This window comes from Pelmatolapia mariae, linkage group LG15, assembly GCF_036321145.2.
Source record: "Pelmatolapia mariae isolate MD_Pm_ZW linkage group LG15, Pm_UMD_F_2, whole genome shotgun sequence".
NCBI classification, from domain to species: domain Eukaryota; kingdom Metazoa; phylum Chordata; class Actinopteri; order Cichliformes; family Cichlidae; genus Pelmatolapia; species Pelmatolapia mariae.
The window spans coordinates 22,501,223-22,521,998 of NC_086240.1; the positions used below are offsets into that span (position 1 = coordinate 22,501,223).

General features: G+C 37.7%; 2 protein-coding genes and 1 long non-coding RNA gene across 3 annotated transcripts in view; 2 read left to right on the forward strand and 1 right to left on the reverse strand.

Moving 5' to 3' along the window:
* Window positions 1-8,257, reverse strand: part of igf2r (insulin-like growth factor 2 receptor) — a 51,063-nt gene extending 42,806 nt beyond the window's left edge. The window contains exons 1-2 of the mRNA XM_063494599.1: window positions 8,048-8,257; window positions 6,125-6,264 (exon numbers count right to left, since the gene is read on the reverse strand). Coding sequence (XP_063350669.1) covers window positions 6,125-6,264; window positions 8,048-8,181 — 274 coding nt within the window. The 5' untranslated portion in view covers window positions 8,182-8,257. The remainder of the gene's footprint in view (window positions 1-6,124; window positions 6,265-8,047) is intronic.
* Window positions 8,258-14,219: 5,962 nt separating this feature from the next.
* Window positions 14,220-14,653, forward strand: LOC134643559 (uncharacterized). Its single transcript, XR_010096378.1, has 3 exons — window positions 14,220-14,315; window positions 14,433-14,492; window positions 14,564-14,653. It is a non-coding gene; the product is annotated as an uncharacterized LOC134643559 (long non-coding RNA).
* A 315-nt stretch (window positions 14,654-14,968) lies between these two features.
* LOC134643558 (high choriolytic enzyme 2-like) lies at window positions 14,969-20,404 on the forward strand. Its single transcript, XM_063495987.1, has 8 exons — window positions 14,969-15,033; window positions 15,107-15,176; window positions 15,252-15,366; window positions 15,956-16,128; window positions 16,515-16,596; window positions 19,844-19,894; window positions 20,024-20,105; window positions 20,192-20,404. Exons 1-6 carry the CDS (start codon window positions 15,001-15,003, stop codon window positions 19,863-19,865), a joined length of 495 nt encoding a protein of 164 aa, XP_063352057.1. The 5' UTR covers window positions 14,969-15,000; the 3' UTR covers window positions 19,866-19,894; window positions 20,024-20,105; window positions 20,192-20,404.
* Window positions 20,405-20,776: the final 372 nt, after the last annotated feature.

Sequence of the window (20,776 nt, forward strand, 5' to 3'; positions counted from 1 at the left end):
TGCTGCTTAGAAGCTAGCTGTAAGAAAATTAATGTTTACATATTTTGAAAAGCAACAAAATTAGCAATGCTTTCTCCTTGTAGTTTATTGTAATAATCAGATGTATTTATTTTTTATTTGTCCATGGTCTACCTCTCCGCAGAGTATCAAGAAATTTCTCTTGGTAGTCTTTTCCACAGTCTTTTAGATGACATTGAACACATAGAAGCTAAAAGCCTTGCAAACACAATAGTAAAAGACAGTGAAACCCTAGCTACTTTCCTCCTATAGAGTGGAGTAAGCGTTCATTGCTCCAAAGATTTTGATTTCAGGAAGTATAGGAGACGAGAATGTCAAAGTGTGCGAGAGAACAGTGTGTGGTTTCTGAGCACAGTCAACCAGACAGCATGGACAAAGGCTCAAGCAGGCAATACACAGCACAAGAGAGAGGGAGGGGGAGAGGAAGCGTGAGTCATGTCTGTGTTAGTGAGTGTGAATGCCTGATGATGTGTTCCCGGGTCATGTGATAAATCAGCTGATGTGATTAAACTTCAGCTCAGCTGATCAGCACTTCTTGTTTTCCATGCTTGTCTTTTTTCACTTTACACGTGAGAGCTTCCTCATAAGAAAAATAACTAAAGCTTAATGAAGACAATTTAATGAAATAAGCTGGAAATGCAGGCCACAGATGTACTCAGGAGTCAGACAAGCAGTACCATACACCAATTTGTCACCAGAGGAAGGTCATGACCTCAGACTGCAAGACAAGTTGTTGTTGTGGGACTGAAATAAATCTGTCTGGCAGCCAGAAAGGTCTCGGACAAAAATCAAAGGCAGGGATATAACTGAGGTTGAGAAATATCCTCAAACAATCGCTGCAAGCTTATGTCATCATATCAGCGACAGTGGCTATAAAGATGCGATTTATTAAATAAATATCTCATTTAAATATTTCAGTGAAAAGCACTGGTTTTAAATACCATGTGTTAATTAACCCTTTATTAAAGGTGCAAATGCAACATGAACGTGTCTGTTAATGAACGATGTTGGAAGCAGCACATTGGTCACCTGGTCCAAACAAACCCTTTTATTAGTGGGCATTCCTCCTCCCAAGACGGCCCAATGCTTTGGGCTGTTTGCACTCACGGGGAGGAAAAAAAAAAGAAAAAAAAAAAGTGGAGCACAACCAAAGCTGAATGAATCTGATTGATGTGGGAACAATAAAGAAGAAAGAGAGCATTCACGCTAATAAGGCCTGTTTGCAAGATTCATTTAGATGGCATAAGCAGCAGTTTATGCCATCTCAATCCTCTCATCAATTAGAGGATTTTTAAGAAGGAAACAAGTGACACTCGTCAAACATGAAGTGAAGATATTAAGACAAAACACGTCTTGTCTGAGATCTACTTTCACATATCTGCTGAGTTACAGCCTATGGCAGCAGCTCCCATTGCTTTTTTTTTTTTTATAACTTTACTTCCTGATGAAGTTCATTTTAACTGCTTATTGTTTTTCTATACAAAGGTGAAATGGCAACCCTTTGTTTTGTAAGTCTTATAAAGTTGAGTATTACGAGTATGCTAATGCTTTTTTTTCCTCATGTTCTTGGCAATGAAGTCTCTTTACTATTCCCCGAAGAGCTACTCAGCCAATGACGGGGTTTCGATGCTGGACAAGTTTCAGTGATCATCATGGGGAATATGAGGCATCTCTCAGGGTGCTGATTAAGCCTTAAACACAGCACCGTGAGTCCAGTTTGATGCCTTTTGTGGAGCATTGCAAAGAGGCAATGCCACACTCATACACTCCTACAGTGTAACGAAACACGGCTTCAGGACTTCTCTGGTGGACTGGGACATTAATCTGAGTGGTAAGAAGGAATGTGGCAAGACTGCACTAGTTATGATTGAAAAGTGGTGCCATCCTGGATATGTTACTGCAAAGAAACATTTGTGGCCTGAATACTGAAGCTGAAGAAATGCATCCATGTGACTCGCTGAGGGAATGTGTCATTGCTGCTGCTGCTGTTTGAATCAACACACAGTTTGGATTCCTCCGTCAGCTGACGCAAAGCTCATCACAACGACTGTGGCTGTGTTAATGGATGAGGATAAAAAATGGGTCCAGATGGTCCTCAACACCACTCAATGACCATACAACTGAACACTTTCTCCAACATCTTAGTCACAGATACAGGAAATTGTTACCACCTCAGCCTGTAATATTTACATTCATTTTAGATTCAAGCTTTTGTATCATATTAGATTTTGATTTATTGAGATCTTCACTTTTTCTACAACTTCACAATTTTTAAGATGAATAGTCTCATCTCACATCATCTTTATCATCTTGAATCAAAATAGCTGATGTATTGGGCCAGAACACAGAAAACAAATTCAATTCCTTGAGCATGACTTTGGAATCAATTCTAAGAAGGAGTACCAAACCATTTTTCCCCTCTCTCAACAGAAGGACAGAAGGAATACTGCTTGGACTGTAAAAGGAACAATAGACTTGTTCTGTAAACAGGAAAATACCAGTGGCAGAGTGGAATACAACATAAAAGCAAAGCAGACCAGAGCATAACACAGACAATGGTCGACAAGGTCTGTGATGAATTCTAGTGGCTCATGATTTACTCTGGTGAAGTGTTTTATTTTGGCCAAGAACTACTCCAGACAAACATATTCAGTTCATTATCAAATAATCGAAAAAAAGAAAGTCAAATTCTGGCATTTTAAAAGACTAAAAACATTTTTAGCTAAAAAGAGGTGTTTTTCTGCTAAATGTCTAGTTTATGGGATCTAATAGTTTTCATAACACTTCTTTTTGTTTTGCTTTATCACCTTACAAGTTCTAAGAGCCCAATGTCACTTTTTAAATGGTTAGAAGAACCAACAAAGAACCACATTTAAAAGACCTGACAGGCACTTTTGGTTAATAAAGCTATCAATCATCAGATTAATTCCAAAGTAATTCTTATTTGACTAGTTTATAGATTTGATGTCTTCATTTGATTACACCAGTTCTATCTAACTTAATTAATTTTGCAGGTCTTGAGACAAAGCGGTTTCTTTGTTTCCAAAAACAAACCATGACAGAAAAAGTTTGAGAGCCACTCGCTCAGCTGAATTGCAGAAAGACGATGGACCCCTCAAACAATTTGGGGGACAATGAATAAAGACGCTGAGACACAAGAGGCCTTTAAAGACATATGCTGTTTGTGGATGTTGCTGACACACAGCATCGGCAGCATCAGCATCAGCAGCCCGATCAGCACAGAGACGGGATCTCTGATGAAGCTCTGAAAGACAATTAGCACTGTAACCCCTGCTGTCAGCAACAACACTGAAATTTTCCACAAGAAAAAACAGCACTAATGTTCTCACTTTTCATCCTACGAAACAGGAAAGTGCAATAATATATGCACCTTCTAAACTCAATAAGGTCTCTCTCTCAAAAGTATTAAAATTTATACTAAAAATTATGTAATTATGAGTCCATTCTTTAAAATACTTTGACATGATCAACAGAAAAGTAATTATTATACGTGATTTGAAAATATTCAGAAACAGTACTGCACATTTTAAAGAGCATTTATAAACCGTTTTGTGACATTTTGTAGGGAAAAAATGATTGAAAGAAAAAATAAATTGAATCCAAAGTATATTCAAGCGTGTTGTGATTTCCTGGGGGGCGGGGGTTATGGTGTTTAAAAAAAATAAAAAGAAATCTGAAATTAACTGTCTCCATCAGTGCTCCTGCGACAATAGAGACAGCGCCATGCAGAATATGCTGTAGCTGCCTGTTTATGCATTAATTTATTCGCTTCACAGCGTGATGAGCTATTGTATTTTCAGTTTATGGAAGTTAAATGTCACAGATGAGCAAACGGCACTATGTGAAACGAGGGTTTTATTCTGGCATTTTAATATGTAAACAGTATTTAACCTTTGGCGTTGCTCTGTTTGACAGCATCCTCTAGTGTCCCTCTTTAATCTAATTTTTTAAACAGACTCATATATTCTTACAAAGTGCAGGTTTTGACTGTACTGCAGATGGATCATGAGACATTATTAGCAATAAGTAGACTTTCATAAATACCTTTAACATTCAAGTTTAATTAAAATGAAATGTTGACATTTAAAATTGAAGAAGTATGAAAAAAGTAATAATTACAATAATTTCTCCACTTTCAACTATTTTTTGTTCCTGAACTTTTCTTACATCTTTCATTAGCAGTGAAATGGCACAGTGCTGAGGCTGGAAGTAAAGTGATGGAAACCATCAAATCTTTAGAGGATCGAAGGGTATCAGTGAAGTTTGTGTAACGATTGTTTAGTGACTAAATGTTTAGGTAGGCCACAGCAAGTTTTCAGACTTTGAAATGAGCCACTGCAGTCTCACATTTGGGAACAGGTGGCATCAACATTACAATGACACCGACAGACACCGACACCCCCCCCCCCCCTCCAAAAAAAAGATCAGTTCTACAGAAGACACACTTTTCTCTACAAAACATTTGCCTTTTAGCAGGACTTCAAGGTTCAAGACAAAGTCCAGTTTCATGCTTCATTCAGACACAAACCACATGAAGAGTGCACATATTACCAAATAATATTTAGCATCCACAGGATGTACACGTTTTCCCCACACTGCCATTAACGATCTGTAAAGCACTCTGCCGTGTGACTGTCATGAGACACAGCTAACAGCATGCTTGCAAACAGACCCTTCACGCATAAATATGAACCAAAGCTTCTCAGCAAAACAAAAACAAGAGTTTTTCTTCTGGTGGAAACGAACGTGATACCTGTTGCAAAACCATTTCCACACTGAAACTTTACAGATGAAGGCAACTAAAAGGATTGTAAGATAAACTCCTTTTTAACAGTAATAAGATGCTCGAATGTGCGCAGGACACCAACTAATGAGGATTTTCAGTCAGGAGCAACCTGTTTGTTTTTCCATACAAGCCCACAGCTAACGCCTAAAACTCAACTCTCAAATTAGCAGGAATTAGATTAACTCATTTCCTTTAACTCTTAGCCAAGCACGCTCACACGTAATATCACTGGCCACACATTAAACATCTCTCTCAGAACAGCGAAACTGTAGCGTCTTGCTGTAGTACTACCATGGAAATTGCACTGTGTTCACGCTGAAGACGACATACTGAGTTTCTATATTACTAGCACTATACTACTATAATGAGCCATCTGGATGCTGCCATGCCTGGCTGATTTGTGATTCAACACGCTGTCCTACTGACATCAATTCAAGCTGTTTGTATAGCGCCAAATAATAAGATAAGTCATCCCAGGGCACTTTATACTATTGTTGAAAGGATCCCAAATAAAACCAGACCAGTGGTGGGCGGATGCCTGTCTCAGTAGGCTGTAGTGAGAACAGTCTGACTCAAGAAGTAGACTGTTTGTGTTAGCTTTCTACTACATGAAGCATCTTCCACCCTTTTTGCTGTTGAGAGTTTTCAAAATCCTCTGGACAAAAACCTCAAAGCCAACAGCCATCAAGCTGTATACCCAACCTAACGGCACTAAAACGCATCTTTACAGTCTATCCATATATATAGGGAATAACTTCTCCATTTGAATCTTCTTAAAGCTTCAAAGCCATGGCTGCTGTGGCTGACAGGTGTCCTGATACAGGCACGTAGGTCTCATCTTCTCTACTTTGAATTAGTTAACCGCATCGCTCCAGCAAATTTGTGCTTTTAGGAGCATTTCTGGAGCATATCTTAATGTATGGTAGAGGTCATCCATATTTTTGATGAGCAACGTATGCAGGATTATGCATTTCAGGCTTTAAGTCAGCATCTCTCATCCACTTTCAATGGGGATGACATAGTGCATCACCCAAACTGTAGAGACTGGTTATTGCTGCTATGATGATTGTGTTTTGTATGGATACTAATACTAGATCTCAGACTTAAGATGACAGTGACAGGTTTAAAAAAAAAAAAAACTGAACTGAGCATTTTACCCCCTGCACCAGAATCATGATTTGTGCAGAACGGTTATTCTTCAGCGTGATGGGACAGCAAGAGGAGGAACAGCTAACAAACAGTGGGCAGGTTGATGGGCACAATAACCCACATAAAGAACAAGGCAGACAGAAAACTCACCAACAGACTGTGTTTTGTTGGTGGTGAGGTTTCTTAAACACATGGCAGTGTGAGGTCCACAGCTGGTTGATGGTGAAGAGTCACAGAGCTTTAGTGTATATCTCACTTTATTATCTTGATCTATTGCCTCCCACTTATATCTGCAAGACAAGGAATAGAAGACAATAAGCAAATAGATATCCAGGAAATGAGCTTGTTGGCCCCGACCCCACAAAATTACAGTCTGGGACAACAAATGACTATCATTTCCACTGCTACTATAAAGATAAGTCTTTTTTGGGGGGCTGTAAAAGGTTTGAAAATTGCTAAAAGGATTTTTACCTCTATCAACAGTCAAAAATAGTTACTACAATGAAGAAATGGGAAATGAATCTTTAAAAATTTATACTGTCACTCGTGTTCTTTTACTTATTTGTCTTATAAAATAAATCACACTCATCTGTATGGCAAAAACACACTGACATATAAATGACAGTTTAAAATATCTAGTGGTTTACAGAAGTACAGCTTTTATGTAAAAATTATGATTCGTGCTTTGCAAATGTACGTTTTTCGGCTTCTTTTTCCATCACGCAACCTTTAAATAAATTTGAAGCTTGGACTTCTGATTTGACAAAACAAGAAATACAAACGTGCCTTCAAGTTTTAAATTATCTTCTTCTAAATTTACCACTTCAATCCTTGGCAGATAATAACTGATGCCTTTCTCTAAATACTTAAAACTTAAATTTAAGGCATTCTTTTCTTTAACAAACAAATGTAACAATAACAATAAACAAAATGGACTCCATTTAATCTGAGTTAAGTGAGATTAAACCAACTGGGATTAAAAACGGATAAGAAAGGAGGAGGTCATAAAATAATTTTTAAAAACCCCACGCTTCCATTCCAGTGAGTGTGGAAAACACATGTGCAAGCCTTACACACACAAGGTTTCACTTCTCATTTTTAACTAATATTGAAGTAATCTTTTTATGACACATTAGTGAGGACAGTATTTAATGGTTGTATACTAAAAATTCCAACAGTTCAGAAATGTTCTTGTCATTTTCACTTTTATTAAAATATGAATTAATCATTAGCATCATTATTTTCCGCCTGTTAGGTATAATGTGATATGGTATTGTGTGGTATTAGATGTTTTTCTAATAAAACAGGTGTTGTAAAGCCTAAAAAATACAAAAATACACCGTGTTCGCTGAACGTAAGGAGTAATCCCACATTTATCAATACGGATATTGACCTAAAACACACTGTAAAGGAACAGACGAGGAACAGAAACTAAGGGAGAAGTTAACTGTAAGCCATGTGTGTTTATAACCAACGTCCTCAGAAGCTGCCAAATCGAGGAAGTAATATTAACCCAGGCTGAACCCAAGCGTTGAGTCACCGGGTTATCATTTGCGCTTTATTGCTGAGTCAATATTTGAACAGCAGCTACTGAGACAGCGCTCCATTAAAGAAGGACAACGCTGACTTTATTTTAACTCCCATATTTATGCTGTTATTCTCTTCCGATTCGTTTATTTATGTAAATACTGCCACACCGCTGCTCTGTTAGAAGAACGCAGCGTTGCTAACGTTTAGCATTCCCTAATTAAGCACGACAGTTTTGTGCGCGTTTCGGCATTTATAGCTAAGCTTCACTTTTTTCCTCGATGAACAAGGTAAACTAACTAGCATCGACGTTATGCGAGTTTCAGGGGTAGTCTGATTCAGCTGTACTGGTTTGCTAGCTGATTCAAACTTATTTAGGCTGTTTCCTAAATAAGAAAAAAAAACTACCTATGTCTGGAAGTAAGCATTAGTAGACATATTTCTCAATTCAGTTTATTTAGACGATGTGTGTACACGAGAGGACGAACGGCTGCACCTTTAACGCTGTTTAATCTGTCTGCAGCTGCAGTGTGTGTGTGTTGTTACCTGCAGAGGTCCTGGTACCACGGGCTGTTGTTCTCCACCGCTCCGGACCGAATCAACAAACAGCCTAGAAAGGCCGCGAACCACAGAGCCAGCTTCAGAGGCTCGCAGCGAGAACATTTATACCCAAACATCATGGTTACTGTACCGGGTAACGTCTGTGAAGCCTAACTAAGACGACATGATACAGCAGAGTGTCTCTGCTCCTCACCAAATCAGTAGGAAGTGACTGCACCACATGACAGGACATCACATGACTCTCATGATGGTGACTGAGGGGGCGTTCGCGGTCTGTGAGAAAAATATGACATCTGAAAACGCGTGAAAAACTTTATGTGTTAAAGTGTTAAGTGTTAAGTAATTGCCAGGGTAACAAAACAATTTTGGCTACTTATTCAAAACAGGTGGCCACAGAAGGAATTTGTGTTTCCTCCCGGATATCTGTTGCTTGTTAGGTAAACGTGCAAGCCAATACACAATAGAACAATTAGGAAAGGTCACGAAGAAGAAACAAAACAAAACAAACAAACAAACAATTGAAACAAAATCAATGTGTCACACAGAAAAGGACAAACAAAGCAACGAGAAAATGATAATACGTGAGGGCATATAGCAAGAAAGTAATTGTAAATTTACATTTATGAATGTGAAAACTGGCAACAAGTAGCATTAACAGTAACAGCAGTCACATTAACTCTTCTTCTTTCATTTTCATGATTTTGTGTGTTAAAGAGTAAGACATTACATGGATTTTAAAATGTTTTATATTTTTAAAATATAGAAATATTTTATTGATGTCCAACAAATCCTATAACTTACATGTCTTACTGATGTTGTTTTATTGATATATGTTTTTAAATCCCACATATATTGTATGTGGGATTAAAAAAAATATATTAATAATAACCACTATAAACTAAAAATCACACATATTTTTTTAACAATTTGTTATTAATGTAACTGTTTTGCGCTGTGCTAAACCAGATTCTTTTCCAAGTCATTACTTCAGACTACACAAACTATAAACCGTAGTTAATTGCTAATATTTGCATTTGTCTTGGATGACTTGAGACGACTATTGGGCTTTAGTTCTATGTAAATAAACTGTAATTGGGCTGAATTAGATTTGATCATTTCTTCAGTTAATCAAGAAAATACACAACAGAACAAATTTACAACACAGTGCTACTCACTAACAAAAAACCCATGTCACACTATCAAGACTTGAACTATTGTACCTATCAAATTCATACTTATGTTAGGCACCCAAATGCATCATTATTGATAAATAAAAATGAATTAACAACAACAAAAAATGTTATCTCTCTTGAGATTCTCCAAGTGACAGAATAAACAAGTTGAATCTTTCTAGTGACATATACTCCACTATATGTCCGACGTTACATGAATGCGACATTTCTGATGACACATAGCCAAGAAGTTGACTCGAAGTATGTAGCCCTGAAGTATGTCTTACAGGTCAATCCTGTTCTGAAGTCGCTGACTTCTGACCATTCGTGAAACATTGACAACATTTCGTTTATTAGAGGATTCTACTGTGAGACATCCTTCAGTCTGATAGCAAACATAGCTGTGACTAAACTGCAGTTCAGGACTTACTTGTTTACAAAGTAATAAATTTTCAGTTATATAATGGAATACTAACAGCGCTCTCATTTAATCTGTTATTTGTTAGTTTAGTATAGCAGGCTGTGGGTACTGCCTCTGTCAGTAATAAGGCTATAAAATTAGCAATAATTCAGGCCTGTGATTTGGATGAAATTAACAGTGAAGATATAATGAAATCCAAAAAATATTCACCTTTGCAAAGATATCGAGATTACATTTGTTGGCAAGCTGGTTCAGGTCCCTGTGTTTGACAACCTTGGTTCAGAGCCAGCTAAGCAATCTGAGGTATTTACTGCTGTTATTGTTACAGCAACCAGGCACATCTTTGCATTATGGGAGGAAGTGGAGAGACGCCACACAAACATGAAATATTTTAGCCAGTGTATTCAAACCCAGGACCTTCTTGCTGTGAGCCAACAGTGCTAACCACGCCACCACTGCTGCACAGCAGTCATTTATTTAAAAATACTTTCTCTTCCAGTATTCATTAAAAAATTTATTTAAGCAGTCATAGATCTCCAGAATATATATGAAGAAGAGTTGAAGAGCTATGAGGGTCCTTTAAAAGTAGTTCTTGTTTATTTGGATTTTATTGGACAGCAGATTTACAGGTGAGTCACAGGTGACTGGGGGACAAAAAGGTGAACGCATGTATTTTGCAAGCACATTAGATTACCATGACCTCCACAAAGGAAGGGCATTAGAGAACAAATACATGACATGACACATTAAAAATAAAAAGGGATGATATCCAGCTCAAATGCATAATAAATGAAATTTTGCTGTCTCTCTCAATTCAAGATTGTTTGAGTGTCATGTCGCCTCCCTGTAAAATGTCTCTTCTATCACTGCCAACCAAAAATAATGTCGCGCCATCTAGTGGTCTAATTTTAGTTTGGAACGCTGTAATCACTGGAAGTGATGACACCTGTGGAGATAGTAATATATTTATATATATATATGTATCAGAGAGACAACAGCTTTTACAGCTTTTCTCTTTGCCAAAAGATGCCCCGCTGCATTATGTGGCTGCTGGCTGCCTTCTGCATGTCAACAGGTACAGCCTAAAAACATACATACTACAAAGTATGGATTTTTAGCTTAATAGTGATAATATTTTTGTGTGTATGTAGTTGGCAGTGTTCCCATCAGTCCCGCCAGTCCTTCCGCAGGTTGGTGCTCATTAAATTCATTTGCATGTTTGATTTACATATGCTGCAATATAACAAATATTCTGAGGATTGTACATTTTTGTAGGTAATGTTTCTTTAACTGCCACTACCACGGGTGGGTATGAGAGCACCACTGCAGCGACTCCAAGAGGTAAGCTCTAGAGTTTTGTTTTGTTTTAATTCATAATCAATAACATTTCCAAATGTAGTTAAGATATTGAAAGTTTCACTTTCAGTTAGTGCTCATTTTTAAATTTTTATTTTGTTTTGTTTTAAAAGGCACTCACAATGAAACGTACTCTGCATCAGGTTGGTGCAGATTACATGTATGTAATCTGGATGCAGTATGAGATGTGCAGCAGTTCCCCTTACTTTAAGGCTACGTTCACACTGCAGGTTTTAATAGTCAATTCCGATTTTTTTTGATCAAATCCGATTTTTTTTTTTTGTCTGCTTGTTCACACTACAAATAAAATGCGACAGCAAACGCTCTCCAGTGTGAACGCTCAAAGCGGCCCGCATGCGCAAAAGATGTCACACACAACGCGCTGTTTGGACCCAGAGCAAACGATATTGTTTGACTGATAGCCTTAATATAAAGACTTCGGACTTTACGTTTCCCAATTTTTGCTTTAAGTTATTTTGTTATTTACATAATAATGTAGATAACCTAATAATTATCCTTATTGCTCTTTTAGAGAGGAGCGGTGCTTCAAAGGATAGTTGCAGATTTCTGTCAGAATCTGCAGATTATACAGTGCAAATAAAATGTTCACGTTTCTCCAACGTTGTCTTCCCAACAGTTTCACTGACATCTACACTGGATGGCCAGGAAGCGTTCGCGATGTCTTCTCCGGCGCTGATAATTGGCGTCTGTCTCGTGTCAGTGACGTAAAAGACGGATTTAATGCGACATGACCATTCAAACAGCAGTCGCTTTCTAAAACATCGGATATGTATCGATTCAGTACCACATACGAAAGTGACCCAGATCGGATTTGAAAATATCGGATTTGTGCCGTTCACACTGTCATACCATGATCGGATATGGGTCGCATAGGGTCAAAAAAAAAATCGGATTTGATGCGCTTTCGCCTGCAGTGTGAACGTAGCCTTAGAATCATGTCTTCAATATTATCCCCAGTGAGGATAATCGCCTATGCCTTTGCACACCTTAGTTTATTTGACAACTCATAGTGGGTTAACCACCTTCAAGATATCAAGGGGACAGCCCTCCCCCATTAGTGGTTAAATACCCGGCAGTCTCCATCAGTCGTCTTAGAACTGAACCGGGCTCTTAATGAGAGGAAAAACATCTTATTAACACCAGAAGTTTTGTCCGGCTACATTCTTTTCGAGCCCTCAAAGCCAAACACAGAGCTAAAACCATGTAAATAGTGGAATCTGGAATCCATGTAAATGAGTAAATTAGTAATTAGTTCTAAAGTGACATGATAGATTTTTGATGTGTCTGTTTAGATTATGATTTTTTTTTTTTTTAAATTAAACCCACAATACCACCAGCTCTGCTCCAGACTGGTGATCAGTTAATGCACTTGCACTATTTTTAGATTTGCTAGAACACAATGATAACTTAAAGAATTTCTAACACTTCGTCTCTACAGACAGAATATTTTTGCTTCATGGGTCCTCGGTATTTGTTTCAGATGGTGCAAGTTCTTTAACAGATGCCGTCTTGCTGAATGTTGGTTCAAATCCATTTCTGTGGCTTGTGCAGCTAGAGTCATTACAGTGTTTATTTTGTACACCCTTTAAAATAAGAAGTGGAAACATGAATGATATTGGATGCATTTTTATTTCAGATTACCCCTTTTCTCTAAATCACACCATGAATACCACCAGCTCTGCTCCAGGTTGGTGCTCACTGAATCAATCAGAATATTTTACATTTGTTAGATCATGAATCCAGTCCACTTAACTGTCTCCAGGGTGGTTGTTGTGCATATGATATTATGATGTAGTGTGGACCACTGCATACAATGGGTGTACAATAACCCAGAATCTTTGATTCTGGTATGGTTACGGTCATTTATATGAAATCTGTACTGGATTTCCATTTCAGTTGGTGCAACTCCTTTAAATGATGCTCTGAATGCCAGCAGTCAAGCTGAAGGTTGGTGCTGAATTATTTTAGAGTTATGTCATTGGAAAGCCATTAGTGTCCAATATATTTTGTACATGCTTAAAAGTGGAAATGGTCAATACTGGATATCTTTGTCTTTCAGATTATCATATTTTTTTAGAAAACACTCTGAACACTACGAGCTCTGTTCCAGGTTGGCATCTGGTTAATTCACTAGCACCCTTATACATTTGTTACTTTCTCTAATTAAGAAAATTGTTTTGGGAATTGTACCATTTCTATGGTTATGTATAACCATAGAACAGATTTAGTATTTTGTTACATGCCTTTATAAACATTGCTTCCATTTCAGTTGGCACAGCTCCTTTAAATGATGCCCTGAATGCCAGCAGTCTTGCTGAAGGTTTGTGCTAATGTGTTTCTGTGGGTAATGTCGTTGGAATGACATCAGTGTTAATATAACTCTGCCTGTTTAAAAAGCGAAACTTGGATGTTTGTTTCAGACGATGTCATATATTTAAATGACACCTTCAATACCACCAGCTCTGCTCCAGGTTGGTGGTCACTGAGTGACTCAGATTATTTTCCATTAGTAGAATATGAATTCCATCATTATTCTTAACTCCCTTGTAAATCGCAGGATGGTTGGTGTGTGAAATTCTTTTAATAATAATAGTAATAATTATTATATATATATATATATATATATATATATATATATATATATATATATATATATATATATATATATATATATATATATATATATATATATATATATATATATATATATATATATATATATATATATATATATATATATATATATATATATATATATATATATATATATATATATATATATATATATATATATATATATATATATATATATATATATATATATATATATATATATATATATATATACATACAAAAAAAACAATTTTTTTTTTTTGTATTGTTGCTGTCATTTATATGGCATCTGTACTGCACAATGTAAACCTTGGATGTGCTTTATATTTCAGGTGGTGCAACTCCTTTAAATTATGCTCTGAATACCACCAGTCTTGCTAAAGGTTGGTGCAAATAATTGTTTTGTCATTGGAAGGCCATTACAGTGTTAGTATACTGTGTACATGCTTAAAAATTGGAAAGATGGTCAATAATACAGACTCCGCTACAGTTTTGCATTGGCTTGACTCACTTGCACTAGTCTACTGTTCTATGATTAGACATTGACAGACAACTCCTGCAGATTAATTGTATCTTTCTTGGTTAAAAACATTGTGCGTACTTGTAGTTTCTGTTTTAGTTGGTCCAAGATTTTTAACTGATGCCCTGAATGCCACCAGTCCTGCTGCAGGTTGGTCATTATTGTTGTGGGTTATATCTTCACAATTAGTTTTTAGTATTAGTATACTAGTATTGTACATGCTTAAAAGTGGAAACATGATGGACGTTGAATGTGTTTCTGTTTCAGATTATGCCACATCTTTCAGTGACACCCACATTACTTCAAATACAACTGGCTCAGCTTCAGGTTTGTTTTCACAGGACTTCAGACTCTCAGGTTTTATGTTTGAGGTGTTCTAAATATGTGGCTGTCTGCAGGTGCTGCAGCTCCAGAACCTGAATCTTCAAAGAATGAGAGTGCCGAAACTTTGAAAGGTAAAACTTGAGCATAGCATGAGATTAGACTGGTCACAATCCTGGCAGATTAGCTAGTGTTAGCCCTTCTACACATCCTATTATAGACACAGTATTTAAGATGCTTTAGCCAGCCCAGATGAGATACTCAGATGCCATCAAGCACTATTTCAGTTAATCAATGTCCAATCAGCTGGCTCTGTTCTGGGATCTTTCTTATCTCGCTGCCTCTTGCCGTGCACATATGGCCATGGAACAGCCGATCACAAAATTGAGCCTTACTGCAGATGGAAAAATCAGCCTCTTGATTAATAGGCCACACTAAACCACTTAATTTTCATGTCCAATACTACTTTTTTCTGATTTTTAAATCCTGCACTCTGTCAGAGTTTGATCAAGACATGCCAGTCCAGGAGGGAGACATTCTAATACCGGTAAGATGGAGGGGTTTTATATTAATTTATATTTTGTGTGGCACTGCTAATTGCTGTATGTTTAAACTTGCAGGAGAACAGAAATGCTGTACAGACTCTGTGGCCGGATGCCACCATCCCTTACATCATCACTGATGAACTGGGTAGGTTGTTGTCCCTCAAATAGGGCCAGATATTTGATTACTGAATGATAACTGATTTGGTTTTGACTCCAACAGTTTCCCGAGAGGCAGAAATTAAAGCTGCCTTTAAGATGATATCGGATGTCACATGTGTTCGTTTTAAGAAACGAGACACTGAGTCGAACTATTTGAAGCTTGTGACTGGCAATGGGTAAGAAGTCAACTATCTCTGGGTAGGTTCATTATTTTGTTAAAGATGAAGCAGTACAGGAAATTGCCATAACAAATTGTTTCCAAGGAAACAAAGCAACAGTAAGGAAAATCGGAAACTTCCAGCATTTGCTGGCCTGCCCTTTGCCACTCCTGTTTTTATTACAGGTCTACCTCTATCTCTAAAGGCTTCAATCATTCAATCCAATTTTATACTGTGGTTTTTATATGGTGGTTTCACTAGAAACTTGAATACTGGATACTAGAAAGGGATGGGGAAGAAAAGGCTTTAATGAAAGATTAATAGATGGGGAAACAACGTGCTTGGCAGCAAAAGGGAAAGCCCATAAAGTAGGCAATGGTCATACAAGACCATGGGGGAGGGATAAATCTCCCCCACTCATTAAAGGCTGCCCAGCAATTATTTAATCTTATTACTTGTTACTAGTTTGTGACAAATTGCAGCCTGTTCCATTCAATTTGGTACATTTTGGCTTCAGCCTCCATTATCCATATATTCAGACATTAAGGGAGAATCTCAGGTCAGAACGGAGTGGTTGAACTCTAACATTTATTTCTTTTGCGCCTAGCTGTGCCTCATTTGTTGGTTGTCAAGGAGGAGCCCAGCAGCTCTTCTTTGCTTCAATGTGCACCGTGGGGAACCTTTGCCATGAACTGCTCCATTCTCTGGGACTGTATCATGAACACACTCGTGAAGACCGGGATAAATATGTCACAGTGAACTGGCAGAATATTGTGGCAGGTACACAAGCTCATTTGCTTTTTGCATTAGTTGTAATGCAGTTTAAAAAACAAGTTGGATCCAGATTGTTCACACAGCCCAGTTACTTTGGATGCAATTTAAATCTTTGGTCAGTAAAAGTGAGACCTCTTGGTTTGTATAATGGAAAATATGCCCCCAGTGGTGTTGATGGAATGTAAAGTACAAGTTTGTGCACATGAATGTTAAGATCCTCTCCTTGTCAAGGCCTTCATCTTCTTGAAACAAGAACTATAACTGTGTCTTGTAATGCACATCAAAGAAATGGAACATTAACTTCAGTATGAAGAAATTACTTTGGCTATTATTGTGATACAGTAGATGCATCATGTTCAACTATGCTGTTTTGGATTTCTTTTTCCTTAAAGGGAAAGAAAATAACTTCAAGGTGAAGAATGGAAACACTCAAAACCTACCATATGATCTCACGTCCATAATGCACTATGGGCGGTAAGTTGACGTCGTCCTGATTGTATTTTCTAGTTTTAAAGTACTTGAAACAGACTCCAGATAAGTTTACCCCCCCCCCCCCCCCCCCCCCCCCCCCCCCCCCCGGTCTTGCAGGGATTTCTTCAGTACAAATGGAAATCCAACTGTGTTGCCTAAGCAGAGTGGTGTGGAGATAGGTCAGAGGACACATCTGAGCCAGCTGGACATAGAAAGATTGAATAAACTCTACCGCTGTGGTAAATTTTGAAACTAAATAATTGCATGTTTCATTTTATAACAGTTACATGTTCAACTTACAGTAAATGTGACACAAACTACAGACAAAAGCGACCCTGACATTTCTTCTTTCATATAAGATGACATCTACCGGTTAACCTGCAGTATGCTGAAATTAAAATTTACTAAATGAACTTCCTATTGTCAACTGTGTGTGTCCGAGTCGGCTAAGGAATCTTCGGTTTTTTTTTTTTTTTTTTTTTTTTTTTTCCCCCCCACCGTGGGATCAGTGAAGTCTTATCTTCAAATCACTTTTATTGTCATGTCACATTACTTCTACACTGGTACAGCACACATGAGTGAGATTCTTGTGTGCAAGCAACAGTGGTATGCAAAAATACAGGAAACATAAACAAGCCAAATATAAGCGCAGGAATATGAGAATTATAAGAATAAAATGTATGTACAAATTTGAGGATATATGTATCATACATGCATACAAAATCTACCGAGGTCAGCAGTTGAATTGTGCAAAAGAAATGTCATATTTGCACAATATGGAGTGCATAGTGTTGAAGTTCCGGTAGTTGAGAGTGAAGTGTCACTGATCAGCAGTGGTGGCCTGATGGGGGAAAAAGCTGTCCCTCAGTCTTCTGGTTCGGGACCAGATACTGCAGTACCTCCTGCCTGACAGAAGTAGTTTATCTTAACACTGCTGTTATTGTTGCCATAACCTAACCCAGGCAAATATTTGCATCATGGGAGGAAGTGGAGAGACGCCACATAAATATGAAATACTTCAGCTAGTGTATTCAAACCCAGGACCTTCTTGCTGTGAGCCAACAGTGTTAATCACTACACCACTATGCTGCACAGCAGTCATTTATTTTAAACTACTTTCTTTTCCAGTAATCATTCAAACATTCATTTAAGCAGTCGTATATCTCCAGAATACATATGAAGAGGAGTTCGAGAGCTATGTATAGGTATTTCTTGTTTATTTGAATTTTATTGGACAGATTCACAGGTGACTGGGGGAGAGAAAGGTACACTCACCTTTTGCAAGCACATTAGATTCCCATGACTTCCACATAGGAAGGGCATTAGATAACAAATGTTTTCATTAAAAAAAAAGACATACTTTCACAAAAAGAATTCTATACCCAGCGTATTATTTTATATATTGGTTCAGAGGGGTAAAGAAAAAGAAATTAATCTCAGGAGTTTCACCTTCAGCTCAAATGCATAAATGACATTTTGCTGTCTCTCCCATAATCTCAGTTCAAGATTGAGTGTCATGTCACCTCCCTGTAAAATGTCTCTTCTATCCCTGCCAACCAGGAATAATGTAGCGCCATCTCGTGGTTTAATTGTAATTTGCAACGCTGTAATCACTGGAAGTGATGACACCTGTGGAGATAGTAACATGTATATATGAGGGAGACAACAGCTTTTACAGCTTTTCTCTTTGCCAAATGATGCCTTCTGCAGCTGCTGGCTGCCTTCTGCATGTCAACAGGTACAGCATAAAAACATACATACTACAAAGTATGGATTTTTAGCTGAATAATAATAGCATTTTTTTGTGTATGTAGTTGGCAGTGTTCCCATCTGTCACATCAGTCCTTCCACAGGTTGGTGCTCATAAGATTCATTTGCATGTTTGATTTACATGCTGCAATATAACAAATAATCTGAGGACTTATAATAGTAATATTCCTATAGCTAATGTTACTTCCACTGCTACTACCATGGGTGTGTATGAGGGTGCCACTGCAGCAACTCCAAGAGGGTAAGCTCTAGAGCAGGCTTGGCCATCTCCAGGCCTCGAGGGCTGGTGTCCTGCAGGTTTTAGATCTCACCCTGGGTCAACACACCTAAATCAAATGATTAGTTCATTCCCAGGCCTCTGGAGAACTTCAAGACATGTTGAGGGGGTCATTTAGCCATTTAAATCAGCTGTAATGGATCAAGAACCCATCTAAAATCTGCAGGACACCAGCCCTCGAGGCCTGGGTTTGGACACCACTGCTCTAGAGTTTATTTTTATTTATAATCAGTAACATTTAAAAGTGTATTTGTGTTTAAAGTCTAACTTTCAGTTGGTGCCCTTTATTTTATTTTTTTTTTCTTCCTAAAGACATCAGGTTGGATGTTGGTGCAGACTACATGCATGTAGATTTCAGAGTGGATGCAGTATGAAATGTGCAGCAATTCCCCTTATTTTGAGAGTTCTAATATGACATGATAGATTTTTGGACGTGTCTTTCAGATTATGCTTTTATTTGTTTTTCTTTTGTTTAAAATTACACCCACAATGCCAGCAGCTCTGCTCCAGACTGGTGATCAGTTAATGCACTTGCACTATTTTTAGATTTGCTAGAACACAATGATAACTTAAAGAATTTCTAACACTTCTGTTGTGATATATAAAAGACAGTCTCTACAGACAGAATATTTTTGCTTCATGGGTCCTGGGTATTTGTTTCAGTTGCTGTACATCCTTCAGCAGATGCCCTGAATGCCAGCAGCCTTGCTGAAGGTTGCTAATAATCCATTTTTTGTGGGTTGTGCAGCTAGAGTCATTACAGTGTTTATTTTGTACGAACTTAAAATAAGAAGTGGGAACATGATGGATATTGGATGCATTTTTATTTCAGATTATGCCATTTTTCTAAATCACACCATGAATACCACCAGCTCTGCTCCAGGTTGGTGCTCACTGAATTACTCAGGATAGATTACATTTGCCAGAACATGAATCCAATCCACTTAACTGCCTCCAGGGTGGTTGTTGTGCATATAATGAAATTATTTGATTCTGGTATGGTTACTGTCATTTATATGAAATCTGTACCCGATGTGTTTCCATTTCAGTTGGTGCAACTCCTTTAAATGATGCCCTGAATGCCAGCAGTCTTGCTGAAGCTTTGTGCTAATGTGTTTCTGTGGATTATGTCAGCCGAAAGCAACTACAGTGTTAATGTAAATTGTACATGCTTAAAAAGTGAAACTTGGATGTTTGTTTCAGACTATGCCATATCTTTAAATGACACCCTGAATACCACCAGCTCTGCTCCAGGTTGGTGTTCATTGAGTGTCTTGGATTACTTACTAAATATTGGGGTACTGACGCGCAACAATAAACACAAAATGCACTTCTGAGCCATTTGTTCTGTTTATTCAACCATTACTGTCTTTTTCCTTAAAGGGAAAGAAAATAACTTCAAGGTGAAGCATGGAAACACTCAAAAGCTAAAATATGATCCCAGCTCTATAATGCACTACCCGCTGTAAGTTGAAGTCATCCTTATTTCATGTTCTAATTTTTAAGTACTTGAAACAGACTTCAGACCCCCACCCCACCTCTGTCTTGCAGGTCTCGCTTCAGTACAAATGGAAATCCAACTGTGTTGCCTAAGCAGAGTGGTGTGGAGAGATAGGTCAGAGGACACATCTGAGCCAGCTGGACATAGAAAGATTGAATAAACTCTACCTCTGTGGTAAATTTTGAAACTAAATAATTGCATGTCTCATTTTATAACAGTTACATGTTCAATTGACAGTAAATGTGGTATAAACTACAGACAAAAGCAACCCTGAAATTTCTTCTTTCATATAAGATGACATCTACTGGTTAACCTGCAGTCTGCTGAAATTAAAAGTGAATTTAAAAAAATCTATTTTAAGATGGGTGTGTCTTTTTTATTTATTTGTATGCACCGTTACTAGTGATGGGATTTCTGGCTTTTTTTTTTTCTTTTTTTTTTTTTTGCCTGTCCCGTTTGGCTCTTTTGCCATCAGAATTATTGTCTAAAGGCGAAGAAAGATGCCCAACGGATTTACTTTACCAAATTGACCATCCCAGCCTTGCCGTAATGGTCCATTTGATTCACCTTTTATTGTTTATTTTATTTTCATTTGCTGAATACGGGACAGACTTGACTGGGGGAAAGAAAGGGGA

Bases quoted from the DNA above. Each gene is read 5' to 3' on its own strand.
- LOC134643558 (XM_063495987.1), top strand. From the start codon at position 15,001: ATGCCAGTCCAGGAGGGAGACATTCTAATACCG. The intron at 15,034-15,106 runs GTAAGATGGAGG...TTAAACTTGCAG, and splicing joins AGGGAGACATTCTAATACCG to GAGAACAGAAATGCTGTACA. The intron at 16,129-16,514 runs GTACACAAGCTC...TTTTCCTTAAAG, and splicing joins CTGGCAGAATATTGTGGCAG to GGAAAGAAAATAACTTCAAG.